Source organism: Oncorhynchus keta, chromosome 24 (assembly GCF_023373465.1).
Source record: "Oncorhynchus keta strain PuntledgeMale-10-30-2019 chromosome 24, Oket_V2, whole genome shotgun sequence".
NCBI classification, from domain to species: Eukaryota; Metazoa; Chordata; class Actinopteri; order Salmoniformes; family Salmonidae; genus Oncorhynchus; species Oncorhynchus keta.
This window is the reverse complement of record NC_068444.1, coordinates 41,041,965-41,068,150: the sequence shown is the minus strand read 5'-3', so window position 1 is coordinate 41,068,150 and position 26,186 is coordinate 41,041,965. Positions and strand designations below refer to the sequence as shown.

Here is a 26,186-nt window from a genome sequence, read left to right as displayed (position 1 = left end):
TGTAGTGTTGTCGCATGTTGAATACGTAATTTTTAAGCTCACAAGTGTGGCTGACGGGAGTGGGAAAACCACACGTTTAGCCCCGAATTGAATGAATTGAGGACAATCGTACTTTTACCCGGTTTGTGGTCAAAGAAGATGAATTCTCTCCTCAAGGTGGACAATGAACTCAAAACTAAGGTAAAACGTGATTTATGAACGCCACATGTCACGAGACATCATGGGGGAAAGTTGCTAGCTAGCTAATGTAATGCTAACGTGACCTAGCTTGCAATTATATGAATCAGAATGAGGCCAAGTGTTTAAGGTAATTTGCTTTATCTTCTGCGCACGTCATAACGGACAAGGCAAACTGTCTAACAGGGTGCACCTCCCTGAACAAAAGGGTTGCTGTGCTGCATATTTCGGTGAGAGCTAACGGTGTCGAGGTACCGTTAACTCAATTCGGCACAATTTTTTTTTTTAGGCCTAGTCAGTAGAGTAAGCATGTTGAAATGACGTTGATGAACTGATGACTGGTATCATATTCCAGACAGTAGTCTAGTCTACTCACTTGTTGTATTTAAACAGACTTGCTGATTTATTGAATTGTTTGCCTGTGGTATGACAGTTGTTTGGTTATTTGTTCAGGTCGATGCTTTCAGAGAACGAATTACTGGGGAGGTGAGTTTCCTTTCAGTGGTTTATTCATTGAGGGACAAAAGCAAGTATTTTAGCTAGCTACCTGTATCTAGATCTGAATGTAATTTTCCAACTCAACTCTTTGTTTCACAGGCGGAGGAGTTAGTTGCAAGTTTTTTCCCAAATAAGTTATTGGAACTCGACCATTTCCTCAAGGTAAACATATTTATGTCATCAAAATGAAATGATTAGTCAAATGTCCTCTTGACTTCTCTTTATAGTGTGTGTATGTGTTGTTGGTCATCCTTTGCAGGATCCTGGCTTAAACATCTGTGAACTGAAGGAAATACACTCAGAAATCAACTTGACTGTGCCAGACCCCATTATACTCTCGAACCTCCATGATGGACTTGAAGCGGTGAGACTTGGAATGGAATTTAACACCCTGTAATTACCAAATGCCATCTGTGATTGCATGTGTTCATTGTAAACAACTTGATATCCTCTTCAAAGCAAAATGCCAAAAAGAGGAAGATGGAAGATGGCTCTGGGGAGGACAAGGGTGAGTAATTCGCACACATTTTTACCTCTGAGTTTTCTGGTGTTTAGTTTTTTTTTACCACGGGCCTAGTATGGGTGCCTGGCTTTGTCTGAAAGTGGGGGGTGGAAAGCTTTGGTATAATAGCTGCTCCTGAGTGGCCCAGCAGTCTAAAACACTATGTCTGTGCTAGAGGTGGCACTACAGACCCTGGTTCAATCCTGGGCTGTGTCACAACCGGCTGTGATCGGGGGTCCTATAGGGCGGCGCACATCCTGACGTGCACGATCAGCTTCTTTGTTTTGTTGACGTTGAGTGAGAGGTTGTTTTCCAGGCACCACACTCCCAGGGCCTTCACCTCCTCCCTGTAGGCTCGTCATTGTTGGTAATCAGGCATACTGTTGTGTCGTCTGCAAACTTGATGATTGAGTTGGAGGCGTGTGTGGCCACGCAGTCGTTGGCACAGGAGGTGGCTGAGCACGTACCATTGTGGGGCCCCTGTGTTGAGGATCTGAGAAGTGGAGGTGTTTCCTACTTTCCCCGTCTGGTGGCGGACGGTCAGGAAGTCGAGGACTCCGTTGCACAGAGCGGGGTTCAGACCCAGGGTCCCAAACTTAATGATGAGAATGGAGGGTACTATGTGGTTGAACGCTGAGCTGTCATCAATGAACAGCGTTCTTACATAGGTATTCTTCTTGTCCAGGTGGGATAGGGCAGTGTGATGGCGACTGCATCGTCTTTGGATCTATTGGGGCAGTAAGCAAATTTGAAGTGGGTCTCAGGTGTCCGCTAAGGTAGAGGTGAAATGATCCTAGTCTCAAAGCACTTCATAATGACAAGTGTGCTATGGGGCGATAGTCATTTTGTTCAGTTAAACAGCCTATGTGAATGCAACCATACACACGGGTGTCTTAACAAAATAATGCGAACTAAATGCCGAAAGTAGTACCCTAGTTATTCATGCAAACTAAGGTACTAAATAGCAGTTTGTCTTAGATTACCGACACAACTGCGAATATGAACGAACACAATGCCGGCATACATTAAAAACAGTTTCAATACTTGCAGTTCCATTTAAACGCATGAAAAGCAATAGGCTACCAAGATAACCATAGCAATAATATGTAGGCTATCCATTTCTATGATGAAACATACTAATATGTAGCTATACCCAGGAGAGTCATTTGGTTTCTTGCATCGGAATGATATTGATTTCTGCTTATATCACACCGAAACACAAACCTAAAACTTAAAATGCAGAGACCATTGAGTGCTTTTGACCAAAAAGTGACAGGTTGGCGTGAAATCTGTGTCGCTCTATCAGCACCATGGACAGCACCCTACACACATAGCAAGGCTGTTTTGGCAATGGAAATATAGGCTAGCTAAAGAAGTCATTTTGCCATTGCATAGCCTAGGTGTTTGCTGAAAATGAAGCCACTGGCTATACTACCAAGATTTTGATGTAAAACCAACCAATTAAACTGAACAACATTATAAACGCATCATGCAACAATTTAACGATTTTACTGAGTTCCAGTTAATATAAGGAAATCGGTCAATTGAAGTAAATGTATTAATCTCTAATCAATGGATTTCACATAACTGGACAGGGGCACCATGGTTAGCCCCCCCCCCCCAGGCAGAAATACTCCTCAGTTTCATTAGCTGTCAGGATGGCTGGTCTCAGACAATCCCCCAGGTGAAGAAGCCGGATGTGGAGGTCCTGGGCTGGTGTAGTTACACAGGGTCATGCTCCTTCAACTTTAGACATCTGTGGCATTGTGTTGTGACAAACGGTACATTTTAGAGTGGTCTTTTATTGTCCCCTGCAAGATGCACTTGTGTTTAATCAGATTCTTGATACGCCATGCCTGTCAGGTGGATGGTTTATGTTGGCAAATGAGAAATGCTCACCTACAGATGTAAAGACATTTGAGAGATATAAGCTTTTTGTGCATTTGAAACATTTCAGGGATTTTTTTTTTTACTTCAGCTAATGAAACATGTGACCAACACTTTACATGTTGCGTTTTATATTTTAGTTGAGCATACGTTTGTTTCTTACCTTTCCAGAAGAGTTGCAGTCTTCTTGATGCTCTGTTGAACTTCCTGAGTAATTGATCATTTCATTCTTCCCGAAATCGTCTTTTAAGATCCCCCTCAAATGCCAGTTGGATTAGTTGAGCTTTCGTTGGATGTAGCATGCTTCATCTGTGCTGACTTAACACATTTGTCAGTGGAAAATAAGTTATTGCCAGCTGCCTATCATTTAACAAGTGTTGACACCTCAGTTCCCATTGCACACCAAACTTGTTTTTCTTTCTGCAGTGCATTTCAAATGCTCCCTGTTTGATGCGTGCCTAGTGAATCCTTTGGTTCTATCAATGGCATGCTTCCAGTTAGAATACCCGCCTTGGACGAAAGCCATGGACCCAATACAGAACTTTGTGTCACTTTGGTTCCCCTGTCAATCTGCAGAAACTCAGTATTCCAGCCACTCTTTTCCTATGAACCGGTTGCTATTAAATGGACGTTTTTTTCAACAGAAACCCTGCGGCTAGGTTAAGATTCTAACCTGGTCCGCCTCCTCTGTTCCAAGATTTGTCAGGAACAGTCGGAAAGGGCTGTGGAGCCATTATCCCGGCGGCAGTTGTTGAAGGGTGCGTCTGCTCTTCACGCGGAACTCGTTGAAGCTCGGCAGCAGCATCTTCTGCGGGGCTTGCCGGCGGCCTCAGTGGTTTGACTTCTGGTATCCATTATGGCTGGTTATAGCTAAATAAGCTAATAGCACTAATGACTTTTTACAGCTAGCATGGAAGCTAACTGAACTCTAGTGGTGGAGTGGGAAGCAGCTTCAACTGTAAACTTGACCCTGTCCTTAAATCGTGCAGTTCTCTACTAAGGTGTAACCTTTTGTAGGCTGGTGGAAGGCTACTCAGTCCTACTGCGCTCCAGCGAAATCGGGACATGCCTGTGCTCGTCATGGCTCTTAACAGGCAAAGTGAAACCCTACAATCAATTTGTTTGTGGTGAATGGAGCTCAAATGATGTGACAATACCATTGAACCAACACCATCGGATATGAAACAACAATACAGATGTAAGAGTACAACAAAATGGATAAAGAAATGTATTATTGCAGGTGCCTTTTCATTGTAAGCATCAGTGGTACAACTAGTGCTTTCTAACTGCACTGAACCAACAGTGTGCGCGGGACCGACGCAAAACTTTCGAGTGGTCAAAACCATTCATCTTGAGGCGATGGGGGGTGGGTGCATAATGCAATCTGTTTTATTATATCATATATACAATGGCCATATCTATTTTATTACCTAGCTCTAATTATGACTAATTATTGAAAATGATAGATTACCCAATGTATCATGATATTGTTCTAGTAAAGTGGGGATGCAAAACATGTTTGCACCCCTATTTTGAAAGTGGGGTTGCAGCTGCTCCGTTTGCTCTTATGGTCAAGTCCAGTTATAAAACCTCTCTTGTTCATCTTCTCTTCCCCTTCTACAGTGGCTGGCACCAAGGTTTTTGTCATGCCCGGTGGTATGATGAAGAGCAATGCCAAGCTGGTGGACCTGATCGAGAAGGTCAAGCCAGAGATCAGGACACTGATAGAGAAATGTAACACGGTACGCAGCTTTATCCCACACCGTTTCTTCCTTAATCTATTTGGACGGGTGCTCATATCACTCATTGAATATTAGATCATGGGTGATAAGTAGTCTTTCTTGTTCTTTAGGTCAAAATGTGGGTTCAGTTGCTTATCCCAAGAATAGAAGATGGCAACAACTTTGGAGTTTCAATTCAGGTGCCATGTTTACTTCAAATGTATTAAAAGGGCAAATGGTATTGCAGTCTGTACCTAAGGTCTCATTTAAGTGTATAGCTACATTGAACCATTACTCAATGACTGATTGGGCATCTGCAGGAGGAGACAGTTGCTGAACTCCGAACAGTGGAGGGAGAGGCAGCATCTTACCTCGACCAGATATCCAGGTACGAACTAGTCTTTACTTTGTTTACGCTGAGCACTCTTACTGCAGTAGACTATGTAATCATCTTATTTCCTTTCTGCCCATAGATACTACATCACAAGAGCAAAGCTGGTGTCCAAAATAGCAAAATACCCACATGTGGTAAGTGTGATTTGCTAACTGCAGGTCTGGTTGGCAAGCTTCTTCCAGGCAGAAACCTATCTAGTGTGTGCATTTACTGAGGGCAAACTGATGGTATGGACATTTGGATATCGTTCCAACCCTAATATGCATATTTTACCTGCACCTACATTACTATTTACCTTATGTCGCTAAATAGGAGGACTACCGGCGCACAGTGACGGAGATTGATGAGAAAGAATACATCAGCCTCAAGATCATAGTTTCAGAGCTGAGAAATCAATACGTGAGTCAAATGTCCTGTTATACACAGGAATAGTTTTCCTCACCATCCATTTCTACCCGCAAGTTAACATGTTGCGTTCTAATCCTGAACTCTGCTCTGCTACAGGTAACGTTACACGACATGATCTTGAAGAACATTGACAAGATAAAGAAGCCTAGGAGCAGTAATGCCGAGGCGTTGTACTAAGACTGACCCAACCACCCTTCCCCTGCCATGTTGTCAAGTTTTACGGTACCCCCAAGCCTGGGTTTGGGTCGTCTGACCGTCTAGAGCTAGACCATCACGCCCAGATCAGTACAATCCAGAAACCATAGCCCCAGTAGAGACAACGTATTTTCGTTTTTGATTTGTAAAATATCGTCATTGTTTTAAAACCCTTTCAAGAATACGTTATGAGATTGCTCGACAAACAGAGAGGTCTAGAAAAAGTGCTATGTATTTTTAAAAATGTAATTAAAAAACATTTTGTCCATGCATCTCCCACTGTCTTTTGTTGAACTTATTTACACCCAGCTCTGTTTTGGATTGGTCCAAGATAGCATTGACCATTTTGATATCTGTCTACTGCTTTACCGAATGTGTCCTATGGCTGCGATAGGAGACGAGTACCATGTAGGTCACTGAAGAAGTGCTTTTAGCAGCTGTGTGTTCAATTACCCTGGTGGTAATGGCTGACTGTATGCTGGATATTATGGACTCTAAGCAGAACAATTATTTCAGAATGTAAGATTGTTTTGATTTTTTTTAGGTTGTATTTCTTAAAATGTATTTAAAGACATGTTCCGGAACTTTGGCGACTACGAAGCGGGCGTTTTCCCCACATAGGCCAGCCATATAGCAAAGAACAGGCAGTTAACCCACTGTTCCTAGGCTGTCATTGAAAATAAGATTTTTTCTTAACTGACTTGCCTAGTAAAATTAAAGGTAAAATAAATATGAGTTCAAGCCAATGAGCTTTAGCTCCTCGCCATTTGAGTGACGGCTAGCAAGAGGCGCAAACACAGCAGAGTAAGTGAGGGCAATGACGTGGTGGATATGTGATGTAGAATGCAATTTTCTGGGACTAATTTCGGTTCATGAGTGTTCCGTTCAGAACTACTGGTTAAGTATACAGAAGTATATCTTTAAACTGCGAAATCCCATTGAGACCAAAGCCTCCTTTTTTTTTTTTTTTTTTAAACAAGGGCATCCCGCACACAATCATACAAATTTACAATTCCAACACAATAAAAAATACTATTTACAAGCAATTGAAGATAAGTAACTAACAAAACATGATCATGAAAAAATAAACCTGTTCCTAAGTGAAAGTCAGAGACATTGGAAGGGCCCTTGTTAGATGAACTACAATGCTTTTAACTCCAGAAAGGTGTTTAACTAATTTTACTGAATAGAATGATATTGTAAGAAGGCATTTGGAATCGTTTAATTTTTAAACAGTATGTTTCATCATGCTTGATGTTCTTTAGGGGTGAAAATGATCATGCAATAGACATTGTTACACTCACTTCTGCTCACGTATACCATTGACGTAACCCATGTTTTAGCAATGCACTTGTCACCCAGCAGATGGCCCTAAATAGTACATGTAGGGCTGGTGTTCAATGAACATCCCCAGCAGTGCAAAAGTCAATCATGATTTACATTTATAATAACACACATCTGATTCGACCGAACTGCATCTTGACCTTATGTTTTGATTATTTTATTGGAAAAGGTCCCTTTGCCGTACATATCAGATCAAATAACATATGTGCCTTCACATGGGTTTTACAGACAATGTTTTCTTCAGGTATTCAGAGGGAATTAAATCCACCTTTCAAACAATGTATATTAATGATGAGGCCATCTGCGTTCTTTTAAGGTCCTTACTACTGAATAGTGTCTGTTCCAGGTGCATAGGAGTCAAGATAAGAATACTGGAAAAGATCTAGACTGCACACTGTCGAAAAAAGGAATACATTCTAAACGGAAGCTTAAATACAAAATAAATGTTTATAAAAAAAACTGGTGCAAAAATCAAAGTTGAAAACAAAGTTTCAGCCTCATGCCATCATCATTGTAAATTCGCACACACACCAGGCTTCTATTTCAAGAATAATATGTCACATGATCAGGTGTCCTTAATGTTTTGTATACTCAGTGTTTATGTTTTACATGCATTTTATTTATTTTTGCATGTCAAAATGCCTTTGTTGTAAATGTTTTCGCGCCACATTGGTGGCAGTTGTGAAAAAAGTAAATAATTGGAAGTGTTGCAAAGTTAATTGAAGTTAATGCCACTGTTGATTTACGTTTTTCTAAAATTATCAGTGTCGCAAAATGTACTTTCTAACAAACTGTTGTCATATTCGCGTGGCTGTTGTCATCAACCAGAAACCGGAAAGGTTTCATTGTCATTTTACTTTTTTTAAATAAATAAAAATCACTTAGTCAGGTCCATAAGTATTTGGACAGGGACACAGTTTTGCATCATGTTGGCTCTGCAGACCACCACAATGGAAACAATCCAGATGTGCTTTACTTTTAGACTTTAATCTTTACTTTAAGGGTTTTGTGAAAATGATTGTATGAACCGTATAGGAATTACAACCATTTTTATACATAGCTCCCCAATTTTAGGGGCTAAAAGTAAATTGGACAAATGGATTAAATTTATTTTTTCCTAATCAATGTACACACAATACCCTATAATGACAAAGCAGAGACCAGTTTTTAGAAATTTTTGCAAATGTATAAAAGTAAATAAACTGGTATGTAAATGTTATAAGTAAGACCCTTTACTGAAGCACCTTTGGCAGTGATTACAGCCTCGAGTCTTAGGTAAGACAGTATAAGCTTGGCACACCTGCATTTGGGGAGTTTCTCCCATTCTCCACAGATCCTCTCAAACTCTATCAGGTTGGACGGGGAGCGTCGCTGCGCAGCTCTTTTTAGGTCTCTTAAGAGTTGTTCGATCGGGTTCAAGTCCGGGCTCTGGCTAGGCCACTCAAAGACATTCAGAGACTTGTTCCCAAAGACACTCCTACGTTGTCTTGACTGTGGGCTTAGGGTCATTGTGAACCTTCGCCCCCAGTTTGAGGTCCTGAGTGCTCTGGAGCAGGTTTTCATCAAGGACCTCTCGGTACTTTGCTACGTTCATCTTTCCCTCCACCCTGACTAATCTCCCAGTCCCTGCCGCTGAAAAACACCCCCACAGCATGATGCTGCCACCATGCTTCACCGTAGGGATGGTGCCAGGTTTCCTCCAGACGTGACACTTCTCATTCAGGCCAAATAGTTCAATATTGGTTTCATCAGACCAAAGTATGTGTATGGTTGAGAAAAAAGAGATGAAGGAAGAGAGAGAGATTATGTTCCTAACCACAATTGTATCCTATTTGTTGCTCTGCCCCCACTCCCCTCCCTTTCTCTCCTTCTACCTCTGTCAGTGATAGTGAGGGAAGTGATGTGGGGAGTCAGGGGTCAGCAGCAGAAGGCAAGGAGGAAGAGAAGTTAGAGATGATAGGAAGGATAGAGATGAGGAGTGGAGGGAGAGCAGAAAAGTAGGGGGAGAGGAACATGTACAGGAGGAAGCAGAGGGGGAGGGGTTTCCATGGACTGCGTCTGCCCGAAGTCCCATCGGCCACCCTTGTACTACACAGACTGGGCCTAAAGTGACAGTAGCAGGGGTTTTGAAGTTGTTTTTAAAAGTGGTAGGAGTTATTTTTCTTCAGATCTGGTGTTTAATACCAACCTGTCTGCCACCACATCCAATTCACTGAGTTGTTGTCAAAGTAGGCTGTTATTTCTACATTTTGCATCAGGCTGTAATAAATCTTATTGAGGGAGGCTATCAACATTTTGAAATAGTCTCTGAATAGTTGTTTGCATTTTTTATTTGTTACAGAAGTAATAATCTTTGTCAATCAAATAGCCTACTTTGTGGTAATATAATATATATATAATATATAATATCTAGAAGTATAATATATTATACTTGGTACATTTTGAGTAATTTATTCAAATGTACTAAAATGTAAAAGATGGTGCCGAAGAACACGTTTTACATTCTCCCAACCAATTGTGCAATTTTGTTATTTTTTTTTGCATAACTTATTTTTTAAACTTATTGTGTACATATTGTTGCTGCTACCATCTCTTATGACCCAAAATAACTTCTGGACATCAGAAAAGCGATTACTCAACGAGTCCGACGAGAAGGATATCCTGCTTTCACTGGAACAGGCCCAGATCCACCTTTCGCGTGAAGAAAAGACGCTGGAACAGTGGATGCAGATCAGGGATCCTTCTGAGAATCCGGAGGCGAGCGAGTAAACTCCCATTCTTCTTACTAACGTGCAATCAATGGAAAATAAAGTTGATGACCTACTATTAAGATTATCTTACCAAGGGGACATTAAAAACTGTAACATCTTATGTTTCACCGAGACGTGGCTGAACGAAGATACGGACAACATAGAGCTAGAGGGATTTTCCATGCACCAGCAAAACAGAGACGCAACCTCTGGTAATAACAGCTGGTGCGCAATGTCTAATATTAAAGAATGTCTAATATTAAAGAAGTCTCGAGGTATTGCTCGCCTGAGCTAGAGTACCTTATGATAAGATACAGACCACATTATCTACCAAGAGAGTTCTCATCTGTATTACTCGTAGCCATCTATTTACCACCACAAAATGAAGCTGGCACGAAGACCGCTTATGACCAAATTTTTACCAGCATATCACATGTGCAACCAGGGGGGAAAAAATCCTAGACCACCTTTACTCCACACAGAGAGATGCAAACACCGCTCTCCCCCGTCTTCCATTTGGCAAATCTGACCATAATTATATCCTCCTGATTCCTGCTTACAAGCAAAAACTAAAGCAGGAAGTACCAGTGACTCGCTCAAAACGGAAGTGGTCAGATGACGCGGATGCTACACTACAGGACTGTTTTGCTAGCAAAGACTGAAATATGTTCCGGGATTCATCCAATGGCATTGAGAAATACACGTCGATGACATCATCACCACAGTGACTGTACATGCATATCCCAACCAGAAGCCATGGATTAGAGGAGACATCCACATCAAGCTAAAGGCTAGAGCTGCCACTTTCAAGGAGGGGGAAACTAATCCGGACACTTATAAGAAATCCCACTATGCCCTCAGACGAATCATCAAACAACCAAAGCGTCAATACAGAATTAAGATTGAATCCTACCAAACCGGCTCTGATGCTCGTCATATGTGGCAGGGCTTGAAAACTATTACGCACTACAAAGGGAAACCCAGACGTGAGCCTACCAGATGAGCTAAATGCCTTTTATGCTCGCTTGGAGACAAGCAACACTGAAGCATGCACGAGAGCATGGCAAGCGGTACCGGAGCGCCAACTCTAGGACCAAAAGGCTCCTCAACAGCTTCTGCTTCTCGCTGTTTATTTGTTACCTATGTATAGTGACTTCGCCCCCACCTACGTGTATAGATTACTTCAACTAGCCTGTATATAGCCTTGTTATTCTTATTGCGTTACTTTTTACTATTACTTTTTATTTTAGCCTACTTGGTAAATATTTTCTATACCGTGTATTCGGAGGATGTGACAAATAAAGTTTGATTTGATTGAAATACTTTAGAGTTTTGTGTTGTGTGTTTAATAGTTTATTGAAAGTGAGTGTCTACACAAATGAAGACAACATTTGTGTTATTCCTATTGACATGAATGTGGTGTCATGTCAAAGAAGATGTTGTGCAATTTAAAACTAACTTAACTTGTAATTGTCATTTGTTCTTTGTTTTTGAGCTATATCTGTCTGTTTGAAATGTGTAAGAAAATGAACTTTAACATTTTAATTCATCTACTTCAGCATTCTAGAATTCTGTTCGGGTCTAAAGGGTTAATTAGGCAATTTTCTCTTGAACCATATGGTGTATCCACTATAACTCATGGATACTATGGACACAGATATAAACAATAAGGTATGAATAATACAATTTAAAAAAGTTATTAATGTATAAATGACCAGTTACCATAGATGACCTATTAATTACTGAATATTCCAGTAACTTTGGTAGCTTTGCAACCCTAGGATGGATGGATGTACAGTATTATGTCACCATAGGAAATATGCATGTCCGTCACAATACTCGTCTCTGATAGGCTGGATTGTCACCGACTTGATACTGGGGTCAAGTTAAGGTGATTTTCTACGATAGTGTTGACATGTGACAATGCATAGTAAAGTCCTGTCTTTATTGATTATTGCTGGTATGTTTGTTTGAAACAGTATAATGGGTTATGTATCACTAATACACAGATGCACGTGGTGCACACAAAAAGGTACTGCTCTTTGAACTGCCATGCCCAAAACACCCAACATCAGTGGCCATGAGGTACAGAGAACAAGTGTTGCTTTGCATTGAGCTGAGGAATGATGGCCTAGTAGTTCATGTTTAATGCCTGGCTCTGGTGAAAATGAATCAGCATTGGCATTTTGGAAAAACAAGACACAGAGAAGAAAAGCTGGACCGAATCTTTCTCGGAAGAACAATCAAACTCAAAAGTATGGACACCTCTTGTCTGATTTGACTCACTAATTCATCTCTGCAAACTTGTTCACAATATCTAGTAAATACAAAACACAAAAATTGTCAAACACTTTAACTTCTTCAAATCAACCAGGTTACCTGCCATATTACAAACTTTTTAGATGCATGATCATATTCACCACCTGTGCATAACCATATCCATCTATAAGTCTTGAATGTACAGGATTCCATCAGAGGCTACACTGCAGCATCTACAGGAATAGGCAACTGGTGGCCCGCGGGATGCATATGGCCCGTGGACCAATTTAAAATCAGGGTGGGGGGGGGGACTCGGTCAGGGTCTCAACTAAGAGTTAGAATAATACAATAGAAGGTTCAATTTTGGAATTTAGTTGTGCATCAGCAGTTTTTTAATTAGCTCATGTCATTGGTAAATTAGTCTAGCTTTCTGAACTTGTAGTAAGCAATTACCGACCAGGGTGAGGCCCATTGATCATAAGTCATCATATTTAAAAACTGCAAACATTTTCCTCCCTATGGCAAAATGTTTAGAATTGTTTGAAATGCGCTCTACAACTGCAAAATCTTCTCTCCGCCACAGTGTGGATGTGTGGGTACGCAGACCCACGAGCCACTGCAGCCCCTCATAATGACTCCAGACCCTCATCATAGTTGCACATCCCTGACATGCAGTGCCTTCGGGGAAGTACTCACACCCCTTGACATTTTTCCCAAAACATTTTGTCAAAGACTGAATTTAAAATGGATTAAATGGAGATTTTTGGTCACTAGCCTACACACAATACCATATGGTCTTGAGTTCAACACCTTTGTTATGGCAAGCCTAAATATACATTGGCAAAAATTTCCAAAAAATATGTTTTCACTTTGTCATTATGGGGTATTGTGTGAGATAAAAATAAATACATGTAATCCATTTTCAATTTAGGCTGTAACACAACAATATGTGGAAGAAATCAAGGTGCATGAATACTGTCTGAAAGCACTGTACTGTACTATCTGTACTATCTACCTCTGTACTAAATGTGGTGCTGTTATCTCAAAACAGTCCTTCTGCATTGTAAAACAAATGTACAATATGTTGCGATTTTGTAAAATGACTGACATGGCCCCGTAGAGGCCCCTAGGTGCCAAATCTGTGGGGTTTCCATTTCTTAATCCTTTCGGGGTACATCAATGTTCCTATGTAGCATAGGTGCTGTTATCTCAAAACGTCATTCCGAATTGTCAAACAGTGTTACAATATGTTGGCATTTTGTAAAATGTCTGCAGTGGCCCCAGGGGCCAAATATGTGGGGGCTCCATATATACTGTAAATATTTTCAGGGTACATACATCTACCTCTGTAACACATTTGGTGCAGTTATATCAAAACACTACTTCTGAATTGTACAATGTTGTGTTACTTTCAGTGGCCATTTTGTAAGATGGCTGCCATGGCCTGATATGTAAATAATTTCAGGGTACATAAATCTACCTCTGCAAAATTTGGTGCTTTTATCATAAAGTGAACGATTGTTATGAAAATTTCAGCTTAGCCGCCCCACTACCTGGGAAGATCCAGGAGAGTCCTCCGGGAACCAGAGCTGTGGGAATGAAGAGAGCAGCAGCACTCTTACTAAAGGACAACATATAGAACATTGCCTGGTCTCTCGAGGAGAACGTCAAGCCATCCAAAATCTGTAGCAACAATAAAGAGACAGTGATACATCCCACCCTGAAGGGGATGCTGCTGTTCTTGTTCTCGGTGTAGAGGGGTGAGTGCAGGCCCAGGCCCAGGCCAAACAGGGTGCCCATATTGCGCAGGAGGCTGGCAAAGGGGGTGGAGTCCATGTAGACCCACTCGGCTCTCACACACCACTTCTGGGCTTTCTCCAGGGTCCACAGCAGGTCCACGCCTATAGCTTTCAGCAGCTCGTAGAAGCCCACAGCAAAGGAGAGCAGAAAGAGGGTGGTGTAGAAGTACTTCTTCAGACTGGCTCCATAGATCCACTGCACTCTGGAGAAGGCCTCAGCCACCATGATACCTGCCATGGATATAGACAAGAACATTTTCGAACAAAATCAAAACCCGATACCCCTCTTACACTTTAAAGAAAAATCTAGTTGTTTTACGGTAACTTACTGGTAGCCAGTAACTAAAATACAAGTTTTAGTATTTTACCATGAATCCGGAAGAAACTTTGGTTTAATAGCACATTGCTGTAAAGGTATTGTAAAATATTTACTGTAAAAGGTACATGTTTAAGGTACATGTAAAAGGTACATGTATGTTACTGTAAATTTCAAAGAAACTTGGGTTTAACAGTACATTTCTGTAATTTCCAAAGAAACTTGGGTTTAACAGTACATTACTGTAAGGTTTACAGTCTGTCAGTAAAAACAACAGGATTATTTTACAGTGTACTTGCTGATCAAAACCAAGCCAATCCGAGCTGTACTGTGCCGGCCTGGTTGCGCATTCACCACAGTTCCTGGAAAGGACGACAACGTGAAAGGAAAATAACCAAGCCTGCACAGTACGATTCAGGTTAGCACAACCTGCTAGGGGTACAAGCTGCATCTTGAAATCTCGGTCAAGCCCTGGTTCTCTGACCTGTGATGACCCCACTGATGACCTGGTGCGGGAAGTGGGCAGCCATGTAGACTCTGGACATGCACACCAGCAGCTCTACTGTACACAGCAGCATCCAAAGCCCCACCTGCAAGAACCTGGGGAAGACACTAAGGCCCTGCTCCAAAACAACAATAGATCCTACCCCCTAACCAAGTTTTTGTTTACAGATTTGTCCTCCAAAAAAATCTATTTGAGGTCCAGAAAAAGGGCAGTTAATTGAAAATATATAAGTCCAACATTTCTACATACTTTCTATCTACAGTAGTTTCAGATGTTCGACGCATAACATCGGCTAGCAGGCCATAGTTTTCCCAACTCTGTCCTAACCCCTAGGCACTTTGTGTGGATCTGAAAGCACTGAATTGGGTATAAGCAGTAACAACACCATTGACTCCACTTCTCTTTTGACCCACCTGTACAGGAGAGGGGGAAACCGTCTTTCTGTTGCCACTGAGAAGACAGCTGTTATCATCACGTACCACACCCCAGACGAGCCCATGGCATGACCCGAAGGGCTTCCTATTAAAAACAGCACACTTTGGCTTCATGAACCATTTTGGATATAAGCATTGGCTAAAGCACACACATCTGGCTACCAGGGATATGATGAACATCTGGGCAAAGTCCCTTTGTTCAGCAGCTATTGTCTGCATTATTTTCCCATCATCACATTACACCTCTTTCCCATCCCTGTTTGGTTGTCTTATTTAGACAGTGGACACACACCCTGAAGATGCAATTAGCTAAACAACAATTACACACTACACTACGCACTGAATTCCTTTCCAGATAAGATTATTCTCTTATGTATTTACCCTGCGGAATGGGAATCGATAAGTACAAAGGTGTTATGGCCCTATAGTACTGGTATCAGTCATTTATGACATACAGGCCAAGCAAATAATGCCTTGTAAGAATTTGCAGATGAGTAGGTAAACCACCACTTCCATCCGGATTATTGGCCAACGTGCAATCATTGATAAACAAACTGGACGATCTACGATTGAGACCATCCTACCAACGGGACATTAAAAACTGTAATATCTAATGTTTCACCGAGACGTGGCTGAACAACGACACTGGTAATATAGAGCTGGCTGGCTTCTCCGTGCATCGGCAGGACAGAGCATCTACATTTGGTAAGACGAGGGGCAGGGGTGTGACTCTATTTGTCACTAACTGCTGGTGCGTGATGTCTAATATTGAAGAAGTCTCGAGGTATTGATCGCCGAAGGTAGAAACCTCATGATAAGCTGTAGACCACACTATCTACCAAGAGAGTTCTCATCTATATTATTCATAGCCGTCTATTTACCACCACAATCCGATGCTGGCACTAAGACCGCACTCAACGAGCTGTATACGGCCATAAGCAAACAAGAAAATGCTCAGAAGCGGCACTTCTGGATCCTGGACTTCCTGATGGGCCTTCCCCAGGTGGAAAGAGTAGGCAACAACACCTCTGCCACGCTGATCCTCCACACTAGGGCCCCTCAGGGGTGCGTGCTTAGTCCCCTCCTGTATTCCCTGTTCACCCACAACTACGTGGCCAAACACGACTCCAAAACCATCATTAAGTTTGCTGACGACACAACATTGTTAGGCTTGATCACCAACAATGATGAGACAGCCTAAAGGGAGGAGGTTAGAGACCTGTAAGTGTGATGCCAGGGCAACAACCTCTCCCTCATTGTGAGCAAGACAATGGAGCTGATTGTGGACTATAGGAAAAGCAGGGCTGAACAGACCCTCATTAACATCGACGAGGCTGAAGTGGAGCGGGTCGAGAGTTTCAAGTTCCTTGGTGTCCACATCACTAACGAACTATCACGGTCCAAACACACCAAGACAGTTGTGAAGAGGGCATAAAAACACCTTTTCCCCCTCAGGAGACTGAAAAGATTCTACATTGGTCCCCAGATCCTCAAAAAGTTCTACATCTGCACCTTCGAGAGCATCCTGACCAGTTGCATCACCGCCTGGTATGGCAACTGCTCGGCGTCTGACCATAAGGGTAGGGCATATGCCCCCCCAATTTGATTTGAATAATGCTTCCACTTGCCAAGACTGCTAATATCTTGAGGTGTATTGAGTGATAATCATGCTAGACTCTGGCACACATCTATCTATGGCATTGCCTACCTGGTCCAGTTTCACAGGTGATGGGGAATTGTTTTAAGGCAGGGGCTGGATCTGTCCCATAGAAGCGGGTATCATGGACCCACCAATAGGGTCTCTCTCCAAATAGAACCCTGCCATGGAGAGGGAACATCATTCAACTCTTTGAAAGTCCCAACTTTGTAATATATAATGACAATTTCAGTTTTAAATTATGTTCAAGTCAGCGTACATTTTTGTTAATGTGTACTAAATCGCAATGTGTACCAAAATCCATGAAAAACAAATGACAGAAAACCAATTTAATCCGTTCCTTACCACTTCATGACCAGGTTGAGCCAGTCCCCGATGACAGCCACCCAGATGAGCTTTACACCCACGTCCCTGCGCAGATGGAACCAGACTGGGAAGAAACAAAAGAAGGTGGTATGCAGGTCAGCCACTGTAGAGGCTAGGCTAAACCAGCCCTCATAATGCCCATACTGGGTCTGCAGATGGATGGCCACTTCCACCCCCCAGCTGTGGAAAAGATCCATGACTGTGGTGTGGAATCCAGATCAGTCCCCAGGGAAGGTACACCAAAGCTGGGCGAGGATTGGAGAATGGTCAGGAGCGGTCCTCTTGAGCTCCAGGACTGTGATGCAGTCTGTTGTTCCCACTGGACTTTATTCAAGGTTAGGGCATTTGTTTGCTTCCAGGAGGTTGTTGCAGACACACTCTGTAACCTTTAGCCTACACCTGGGCAGACTTGGTGATTTGGAGGCCAGTCTGAGGCCCCTGGCCTCAGTGATATTTGGTTAACCCTACCCCACCTTGTGGGCAAAACATTTGACTGGCGGTGGAGATTAAAAATATATATAATTTTAAAGTACATTTCCAGCAATTCTACACATTTTGCTATGAGTAGAGAAAATGTTGCAGTTTTAAAGCTAATTTCCCGGATATTCTACACATATGCCATGTTCATGCTATATATGGTTGCCTAATGGTAAGTCCGCCACTGAGCCTACACCCCTCCATGGAGCTCCTGCTCCCAAAAGCGGTAAACAGAGGTGGTCTGCTCCGGAGTGATACGCTAGCCCCTGAAACAGGATGACTGTGCAATGGTGAGTGAACTTTTTCCACTTCAGGACTATACGTCTCTTGGTGAGGATTGTAGCAAGGACACTTCAAGTAGTCCAATGAAAATTGATTGACCTATCTATGTCTCACTACTTCAACCACGTCCATCATTGGCATGTGAAATGAATGGAACTCAATCCATTGAAAATTCACTATTGACTTTGTGACCTGCTATAATGATGTCAGTTCATTGACTATTTCCTTCCCAGATAAAACCCTGGCTTGGGGGTTGCCTTATCGGACTTATTTACAGTACAGTGAGTACCATATCTAGGACCTAGTGTTATTGGTAAGTTATCTTCTCAGCATCTCCTGAGTAAGTCCAAAACCATTTTAATGATTGATTCCTTTATGTAACCGACCAGATGGGCTAGCTGCAGGATTCTGGCCAGACTCAAATTTCACAAAGTCGTCAGAAATGTATTATATAACAAACAGATTATGGTCTGCAAGTTGTCGAAGGATGGGCGTATTTAGCGTTATTGTGTGCATATATATATATATATATATATATATATATATATATATATATATATATATTTGCCTTTTTGTAATTCAAATGTTTTTTTATTTCTTCTTTTATTAAATGTGTTGTTTAAAACGGGCCAAAAAGTGGGCTTAGGGAAGTCTGTGCATTTGTGTGACTGTTTTAGTCCCTATCTTATCCATTACATGGTCTTACAAGGACATCTTACTGCATTACACATAAAGCAGACTGTAGTGTAGTAAAACATTGGGTTTTCATTTCAATAGAGAAAAGCGAATGCAATTCATGTTTTCCACGCATCCCCTTGCTTGGCTTGTTTTGCCACAAATTGTATTGTGGAGGCTATTTGTTGGGTTTTTAATTCCACCGGTCAATCATAAATGAAGTATTTTTGGCTCCATTTCAGGGTGAGAGACACAGAGACACTGATTGACTATTGTTTTTTACCTGTCCTTTGTACTTATTTGTATGGCCTCTATCCTTAGTACAACCCTCCCAAACACCCCTGCCCCACTGTGTTTTATTACACGTGCCAGGTCCAAAGATCAGGGTACATGCCTGTGGGTGGTGGGACCCTCGGGTATAAAAACAACAGGCAGACTCATGCATACAGTTCTCTCACACCCCATCACATCTCACATTGGCTTTCTAGACTGACAATTCACTAGGGACAGTTCGAAAATGGAGGCAGTCATGGATGCCATGCAGGGCTATGGGGTGAGCACCACTAATTACCTTCAGACCAACTATAAGGACGCCCAGGGTTTGTTCCTGTGGGTGTCCTGGGCTGCTGACCTCAGGAACACCTTCTTCATCTTCTTCCCTCTCTGGTTCCACCTGCGGGAGTCAGTGGGCATCAAGCTCATCTGGGTGGCAGTGATCGGAGACTGGCTCAACCTGGTCTTCAAGTGGTGAGTCGCACTGCCTATGATTTTTTTCTGTGTGGTTTATGCATGTGTTATGAAGTCATTTATATTGGTACCCATCAAATAAACGGTTACTGGGATACCAATTCAGAACCTGATCAAATGTGTCCCTTCGGCTACATCTGGCACATTGACATGTCGATAAATGTACACAGTCCCTGTCAATTTAATTGAACTAAAATGCAACCGACTGAAATTCCCCACATTCATCTTAATTCTAAGTGGCTTGTGCTTTCCTTCCTAAGGATTCTGTTTGGCGAGAGGCCGTATTGGTGGGTCCATGAAACACCTTACTACAGCAATACCACTGCACCTCACATTGAACAGTACCCAATGACCTGTGAAACTGGCCCAGGTAAGAAGCATCACATTACGTTCATATACTTCTACCGTAATGCCTTAAGACATGAAATATACACTCCCCTATGTATTTATTTGGAAAGTGAAGCTACAACTTTTCATTTGGCTTTATACTCCAGCATTTTGAATTTGAGATCAGATTTTTCATATGAGGTGACAGTACAGAATGTCACCTTTTATTTGAGGGTATTTTCATACATATCTGTTTTACCATTTAGAAATGAAATCTAGTCCCCCCCCAATTTGAAAGTGTCATAAGTATTTGGACAAATTCACTGTTAGAGTATTTTCATACATTGCTGTTTTAGCATATAGAAATGAAACCACTTTATTGAAAGCACTTCACAAACATTTTTACGCAAAATGACACAATACATTATTTACCATTCATTTCTATTGGGCACAACATAATCTGAAACGCAACCAAAACAAACTGCAAATGCATCCAACAAGTATCTAATCAAAGGTTTTGTATTTGGTCCCGTATTTCTAGCTCACAATGACTACATCAAGCTTGTGACTGCAATTTCTTTGGATGCATTTGCAGTTTTTGGTTGTGTTTTAGATTATGTTGTGCCCAATAGAAATGAATGGTAATTAATGTATTGTGTCATTTAGGAGTCACTCAACAAAACGCTTTCATTTCTAAACGGTAAAACAAATATGTATGAAAATACCCTCATATTAAAGTTCACATTCTGTGCTGTTGCCTCATATGACGCCTCATATGAGGCAACAATTTCCTCAACATTTGATCTAAAATCCAAAATGCTGGAGAATAGAGCCAAATTAAACGTTTTCGCTTCACTGTCGAAATAAAAGTTTATGGGAGTGATATGCTATGATTCAGTGAAAATAGCCAACGTTTTAAAAGTAAGGATTTTGAGAATATTCATGGTTTACGATATTGTACAGCATTGTGTTGAATTTTCATTTTACTTGAATAAAGTGCTATGCCTTTCTGTCTGTGTGCCTGGTAGGCAGTCCCTCTGGCCACGCTATGGGAGCTGCAGGCGTCTACTACACACTGGTTACCTCCATTCTAGCCATCATGCTGACCAAGAATAAGACGGGATCTTCCTCCAAGGGCCTGTAAGTTCCAGAACATTCAACCCCTCTTGTCCTCAATGATCTTGTTCTTGTTTGCCATTTTTCGTTCAGTGCTTGTCAGTTTTATGCTACTTGTCTGTGCAGCACTGTAGTTGATGATTTATCCTGAAAACTAACTTCAGTTAGTCGAAGGGAAGGGGATGTGCAAAAGATTCCGTTTGAGTGGTTTTGTTGTCAAATCAAAGGAAGCAACAGTCGATTAAAATGATTACATGTATCAGTAGAAGCCTATTCACCTCTAGTGACACAGGAATAACAAATTCCCCTGCTGTGAATAATATTTATTTGCACATTTACTTGTTATTTATTATGCAGTCTCTTAGCAGCCAGGCAGATTTCAAAATGCCTAAAGATGCATTTGCTGATGGTTCCTCTCCCTCTCTCCTTGTCTGGGCAGGTATCTACGGGGCACTCTGTGGGCGTTCTTCTGGGCGGTCCAGGTCTGTGTGTGTCTCTCCAGAGTCTTCCTTGCTGCCCACTTCCCCCACCAAGTCATCTGTGGAGTAATCACAGGTCAGTATGAAGCCCTTATACCAGCCCTTATAACAACCCTCACAAATATGGCACAAAATGTGCAGATTGTTCAACTACATGATGTTAATATGACGTTTTCTATTTGATTTCCAGGTATGGTAGTGGCCGAGGCGTTCAACAGAACCCAGTGGATCTACGGAGCCAGTCTGAAGAAGTACTTCTACACCACCCTCTTTCTGCTCTCCATCGCTGTGGGCTTCTACGTGCTGCTGAAGGCTCTAGGCGTGGACCTGCTATGGACCCTGGAGAAAGCCCAGAAGTGGTGTGTGAGAGCCGAGTGGGTCCACATGGACTCCACTCCCTTCGCCAGCCTCCTGCGTAACATGGGCACCCTGTTTGGCCTGGGCCTGGGCCTGCACTCGCCCCTCTACACCGAGATCAAGAACATCAGCGGCACCACCCTCTTTAGGACGGGATGTATCGTCACCTCGCTGCTCCTGCTGCACCTCTTTGACTCCTTCAAGCCCCCCACGCACACTGCCGCTGTCTTCTACCTGCTGTCTTTCTGTAAGAGCGCCACTGTCCCCCTGGCAACCGTCAGCATCATCCCCTACTGCGTGTCTGGAGCTCTGAGCAGCGTACAGAGCAAGAAGTATTTGTGAGGTCGTTGGCGGCCGACATGCACATAGTCTCGTGTATTCGGATATGACTCCAGAATTGAACCGTGCTGTAATCCTTAAATCATTCCATGCATTGACTTTCTTCCCAAACTGCCCAAGCGATCAACAAGCCATTGTGGTGTTTGTCTACCCTACTTTCATCCAGTCACCCATTGTAAAGGTCTTATTTTCTTATCTACACACAGTGTGAACATTATAATGAAAGGATTATCCAGTGAATTACTCAGTGGCACTTTAGACACTGTGGTTTGATTGTATCAAAACTGATCATTTATAAGTAGTTCAGTGCGAACTCAGGAGTCCAGAAAGTTAATTTTCCTGTTTTGAAACGAGATAAAGCCAGGAGAAAATGAGCCCAAAAGCTCTCTCAGGGACTTTAGTGGCCTGCTTTACAGTGCGTTCTAAGAATATGTTATACATGAATAACTTTGTTAATATTTGTTTTGTAACTGTATTTTTCCTGTTTAATATATTTTTAGAAATTCTGTCAGATATTTATAATAAAAATCTTTAAAATATATCACTGACTACGTTCTAACACTAGTATGCATATATTTAGGGATTGGTTCAGACACATGGTTCTACATTCAGTTTTTAAACGTTTCCTATCATTAATGACACGTTACTGATAAACTATCAGCAAGTCCACAACACTTTGAAACTGCAGCAGTGGTAAAACTAAAATCATCACACAATCAATGACATGCGTCTACAAAACAAGTACACATTGTAAAAAAATACACTATTTGTACAGTACATATAAACAGAGCCAAACCAGTGGTCATCAACCCTATATGGAGCCCTGGACTTTAGCCTCATGCTCACTGATAATCACTGATGACATAGGTCCACACGTCACACAGCCGTCACTCCCTGCAAGTACTTAGAACAGACAGCCTTGGCTGAACCATCAATATTTGACTGCTGGGTTTTTAATCGATAGAGTCTGGCCTGCTTTTTGTTATGCATTTGGTTATGTATTTGCTAGCCTCAAAGCAGAAACAATAAAAATGAATGTCCAAACTTATTTCATTAAATACACTGGCTCGCAGTTGGCATTTCATTTCTGTAAGGACCTCGCTTTGTGCACGGGGGACTTGTCATGCTGAATTAAGAAAGGGCCTTTCCCAAACTGTTGCCACAAAGTTGGAAGCACAGAATCGCATAGAATGTTACTGTATGCTGTGGCATTAAGATTTCCCTTCACTGTAACTAAAGGGACTAACCCAAACCATAATCCTCCACCAAACTTTACAGTTGGCAAAAAACTAGGAGGGACAAAAACACAATTTCAAAATGTGGTGGAACATGTCCCCCCGTCCCCAGTGAAAGTTGCGCCCCTGCCAACATGTAATGGTTTCTGAGAAGCTGAATTATATGGTTCTGCACTACACATAAGGTAAGCCTGTCCCTGCTCATACCTAAGTGTTGCTGCATGTGGTCAAACCTCCGCTCCCAGTCCATCTTCAGTTGCACCTCCTGGCCCACCTTTAGGACTGAACCCACAAAGTGCAAAGCCTCAGCCCCCTGCCATGTCACCTGCAGCACCGGCACATCCCAATCAGCCTGCGGTCATCTGGCTGGAGATGGAAGATACTAGGTGTTAGCCTGTGTCCGACCACTTCCAGCCCACCTCAACAATGGTCCCATCCTTATCTCACCAGAAAGAGAGGGGTAGTTCAGTGACTTCAAAAATGATAGAGTTGATGCATTCTGGCCTTCCTGTATTTACCTGACCACCTCCCTCAGGACACAATATGGTGTGTTGGAGCTCGACATTGACATTTCTTTCTTCCCACTGATTTCTTCTTTCAGTTCACCAGGTGAGCAGGGTGACAAACTGAGGTGACAAACTGCAGAGAGAAAGACAATTTGCCAACATCAAAATTATGATGACGGTCAGTTGAAAACACCTCATTTATGCCAAGGATTCTCGCCTTTGTAAACATTTAGCAGTGGTAGCCACAGAACCGACAATACGTTCAGATTCTTCAGCTGCCAGTAGTAGCTACAGATGTAGGATATTAATTTGACCACTCTGTGGCACGATAACTTTACTGCAATGAAGGAAATGCCAAACTTGTAGTGTATTTGAGGTCTAAAAAGGTTTCTGAAGCTTGTAATTTCCACTTAGAAATTTCGGACTTGATTTTCCTTATGAAAAATGTGTCAAAACTTACAAAAATGTCTATTAATTATAGTTCACATATTAATGAACATTTCTTGTTGCTGCTCGATTACTTTCCTGCTGTGGCAAACGGTCTCAAATTAATATCCTACATCTGTTTCATACATCAAAAAGACAGATATGAATGAACCAGCGCCCACTTGTGGCTGTTCGGCAACAAAACATTACCAGGACCAGGCTTGAAGCAGAAAAACAGAGCAAATGCACACATCTAACTGCGATTAGGCTACTGCATGCATAAAGTTGTCAATGAAAAATCAGACATATTCTTAATTTCAATGTGCAGTCACTACTCACAAAAAGTCATTGGATGAGCTTGTGCGTTGAGACGTTAAACACAACTAGACCCATGTCTGTTCGGTCTGGCTTGATTTATTGTGCGGCTAACGTGCTTTTTGATTGACATTTCTCCATGGCATTGGAAGACTAGACATTGTGTAAGAAATGTCACACTCTGCCTGTCAACAACTAGCTAGCTAACTAAAGTAGGCTACACACAAAAAGAGGACAAGTTACTGTAAGAATGTTAGCTAGAGAGAGTTATGCTAACTGTAGTCTAATGTTGGCTTGTTACTTTTCAGCTAGCAAGCTCCTGACTGTGTCAAGTCTTAAAAAAGCACAAGGCAAACAAACATTATGTTACTCTCTCTCAAACTTCTTACATGTAAAAATCATTTTCACACTGAAATGCCATATTTAAAGCTCTAATATGTAACTTTTTGGGCGACCCGACCAAATTGACATAGAAGTGTCAGTTATAGATCTGCCATTCTCATTGAAAGCAAGTCTAAGAAGTGGTAGATCTGTGCTTATGTGCCCTATTTCTATTCTTCCTGCGCTTAAGTAGAATTTCAGCATTTTTACTTTCGGTTTTGTACACAAGCTTCAAACAGCTGAAAATACAATATTTTTTGTTATGGAAAATATATTTCACTGCAGTTTAGACAGTACATGATTCTCTACACTATACTTGCTTGTTTTGTCACATAAACTGAAATTAGGCGAACTATTAGAAATTTAGCAACATGGAAATGGCGGAGCGATTTCTGCGTATTGCACCTTTTTAAATAAATATAATGTCATAAATCCAAGGTACACTCAGTAGCTCTATTTTAGATCCCTGTAATATGGATGCGTTTACTAAATTAACTGGTCTATGCAGTAGTGCAATAGCCAGAACTGTCTGCGTTCTTTCGGCAGCAAAGAAACAAAAGCAACAGTAGCTAGTATTTCCGGTTTCAGGTTCTGCCTTCTAAATAAAAGCCTCTGAAAATACTTTTCAAGCGAGAATGGGTTATACCAGGAATATGAGATTTTACTTTTGAAGATAGCCGACACCTACAGGTTAAACTCAAATAAAGCATACTACCTAAACATTTGGGTCCTTTCTAATGTTTTCTGCAAGCGGTTCAATTGCCATTGCAAACAGGAGGGGGGCATCCCTATCCTGTGTCCTGTTCTAAAGTAATTTAATTCAATAGTGTATTATATGTGTATATTTTTGCTTTAAGATATTTTATAATATTTTTATTAGATGTATTATTTCAGCTGGAAAGTTTTGAATAGAAAAGGCCATTTAAGACAATGTATTTTCAGCAACAACAGCCATTCAATCTATATCTTGTCTTTTAGCTTTATTGTATTCAACTGAATCACATTCTTGTATTCGTTTGTAAGTGTATATTTGTAATACACCCTGTTTGATTGATATGTGTCAAGTCTGGTCAAACTTTTGCCATTTTGTTGCATAGGAGCTTTGTTATTTTATTGTCACAATTGATTAAACGTATGTGTCTGTAATACGTAGGGGACTCTACAGCGCTTCCTTGTTTTCATATAACTGAAATAGCTGTTTGATACATGGACCTAGGAACCACTGAATTGAGTGACATGTGTGTTGTCATTTGTTTAAATAGGTGTGCTACTTTTTCCCAAAATATGAAATAGAATTCTATAAGAAAGCTGT

The 26,186-nt window shown here is 41.5% G+C and overlaps 3 protein-coding genes and 1 long non-coding RNA gene across 5 annotated transcripts; 2 read left to right on the top strand and 2 right to left on the bottom strand.

Moving 5' to 3' along the window:
• The first annotated feature begins 2 nt into the window (after nucleotides 1-2).
• LOC118357557 (proteasome activator complex subunit 3-like) lies at nucleotides 3-6,054 on the top strand. Its single transcript, XM_035734798.2, has 11 exons — nucleotides 3-180; nucleotides 631-663; nucleotides 775-837; nucleotides 935-1,039; nucleotides 1,135-1,183; nucleotides 4,688-4,806; nucleotides 4,917-4,985; nucleotides 5,106-5,173; nucleotides 5,259-5,313; nucleotides 5,492-5,578; nucleotides 5,684-6,054. Exons 1-11 carry the CDS (start codon nucleotides 139-141, stop codon nucleotides 5,762-5,764), a joined length of 771 nt encoding a protein of 256 aa, XP_035590691.1. The 5' UTR covers nucleotides 3-138; the 3' UTR covers nucleotides 5,765-6,054.
• Nucleotides 6,055-12,003: 5,949 nt separating this feature from the next.
• Nucleotides 12,004-17,539, bottom strand: LOC118357554 (glucose-6-phosphatase catalytic subunit 1-like). 2 transcript variants are annotated; one of them, XM_035734794.2, is made up of 5 exons: nucleotides 17,192-17,539; nucleotides 16,898-17,007; nucleotides 15,216-15,274; nucleotides 14,735-14,900; nucleotides 12,004-14,165 (listed from the first exon to the last, which is right to left on the bottom strand). In XM_035734794.2, exons 1-5 carry the CDS (start codon nucleotides 17,407-17,409, stop codon nucleotides 13,657-13,659), a joined length of 1,062 nt encoding a protein of 353 aa, XP_035590687.1. In that variant the 5' UTR covers nucleotides 17,410-17,539; the 3' UTR covers nucleotides 12,004-13,656. The 2 variants fall into 2 exon arrangements, with proteins under 2 accessions (XP_035590687.1, XP_035590686.1); XM_035734793.2 differs by having other exon boundaries at nucleotides 14,735-14,850; nucleotides 15,169-15,274; nucleotides 17,192-17,537.
• A 1,545-nt stretch (nucleotides 17,540-19,084) lies between these two features.
• On the top strand, nucleotides 19,085-22,552 carry LOC118357553 (glucose-6-phosphatase catalytic subunit 1-like). The gene is made up of 5 exons (XM_035734792.2): nucleotides 19,085-19,393; nucleotides 19,654-19,763; nucleotides 20,749-20,860; nucleotides 21,276-21,391; nucleotides 21,506-22,552. The coding sequence occupies exons 1-5, from the start codon at nucleotides 19,164-19,166 to the stop codon at nucleotides 22,012-22,014; spliced, it is 1,077 nt and encodes a 358-aa protein (XP_035590685.1). The 5' UTR covers nucleotides 19,085-19,163; the 3' UTR covers nucleotides 22,015-22,552.
• An 897-nt stretch (nucleotides 22,553-23,449) lies between these two features.
• Nucleotides 23,450-25,366, bottom strand: LOC118402667 (uncharacterized). The gene is made up of 3 exons (XR_004829527.2): nucleotides 24,518-25,366; nucleotides 23,765-23,885; nucleotides 23,450-23,612 (listed from the first exon to the last, which is right to left on the bottom strand). It is a non-coding gene; the product is annotated as an uncharacterized LOC118402667 (long non-coding RNA).
• Nucleotides 25,367-26,186: the final 820 nt, after the last annotated feature.

Bases quoted from the DNA above. Each gene is read 5' to 3' on its own strand.
- LOC118357557 (XM_035734798.2), top strand. From the start codon at position 139: ATGAATTCTCTCCTCAAGGTGGACAATGAACTCAAAACTAAG. The intron at 838-934 runs GTAAACATATTT...CATCCTTTGCAG, and splicing joins AACTCGACCATTTCCTCAAG to GATCCTGGCTTAAACATCTG. The intron at 4,986-5,105 runs GTGCCATGTTTA...GGGCATCTGCAG, and splicing joins ACTTTGGAGTTTCAATTCAG to GAGGAGACAGTTGCTGAACT.
- LOC118357554 (XM_035734794.2), bottom strand. From the start codon at position 17,409: ATGGATCTTTTCCACAGCTGGGGGGTGGAAGTGGCCATCCATCTGCAG. The intron at 14,901-15,215 runs GTCTTCTCAGTG...AAACTTGGTTAG, and splicing joins GGTACGTGATGATAACAGCT to GGGGTAGGATCTATTGTTGT. The intron at 14,166-14,734 runs GTCAGAGAACCA...TATCCATGGCAG, and splicing joins CATCAGTGGGGTCATCACAG to GTATCATGGTGGCTGAGGCC.
- LOC118357553 (XM_035734792.2), top strand. From the start codon at position 19,164: ATGGAGGCAGTCATGGATGCCATGCAGGGCTATGGGGTGAGCACCACT. The intron at 19,394-19,653 runs GTGAGTCGCACT...TTCCTTCCTAAG, and splicing joins CTCAACCTGGTCTTCAAGTG to GATTCTGTTTGGCGAGAGGC. The intron at 21,392-21,505 runs GTCAGTATGAAG...TTTGATTTCCAG, and splicing joins CATCTGTGGAGTAATCACAG to GTATGGTAGTGGCCGAGGCG.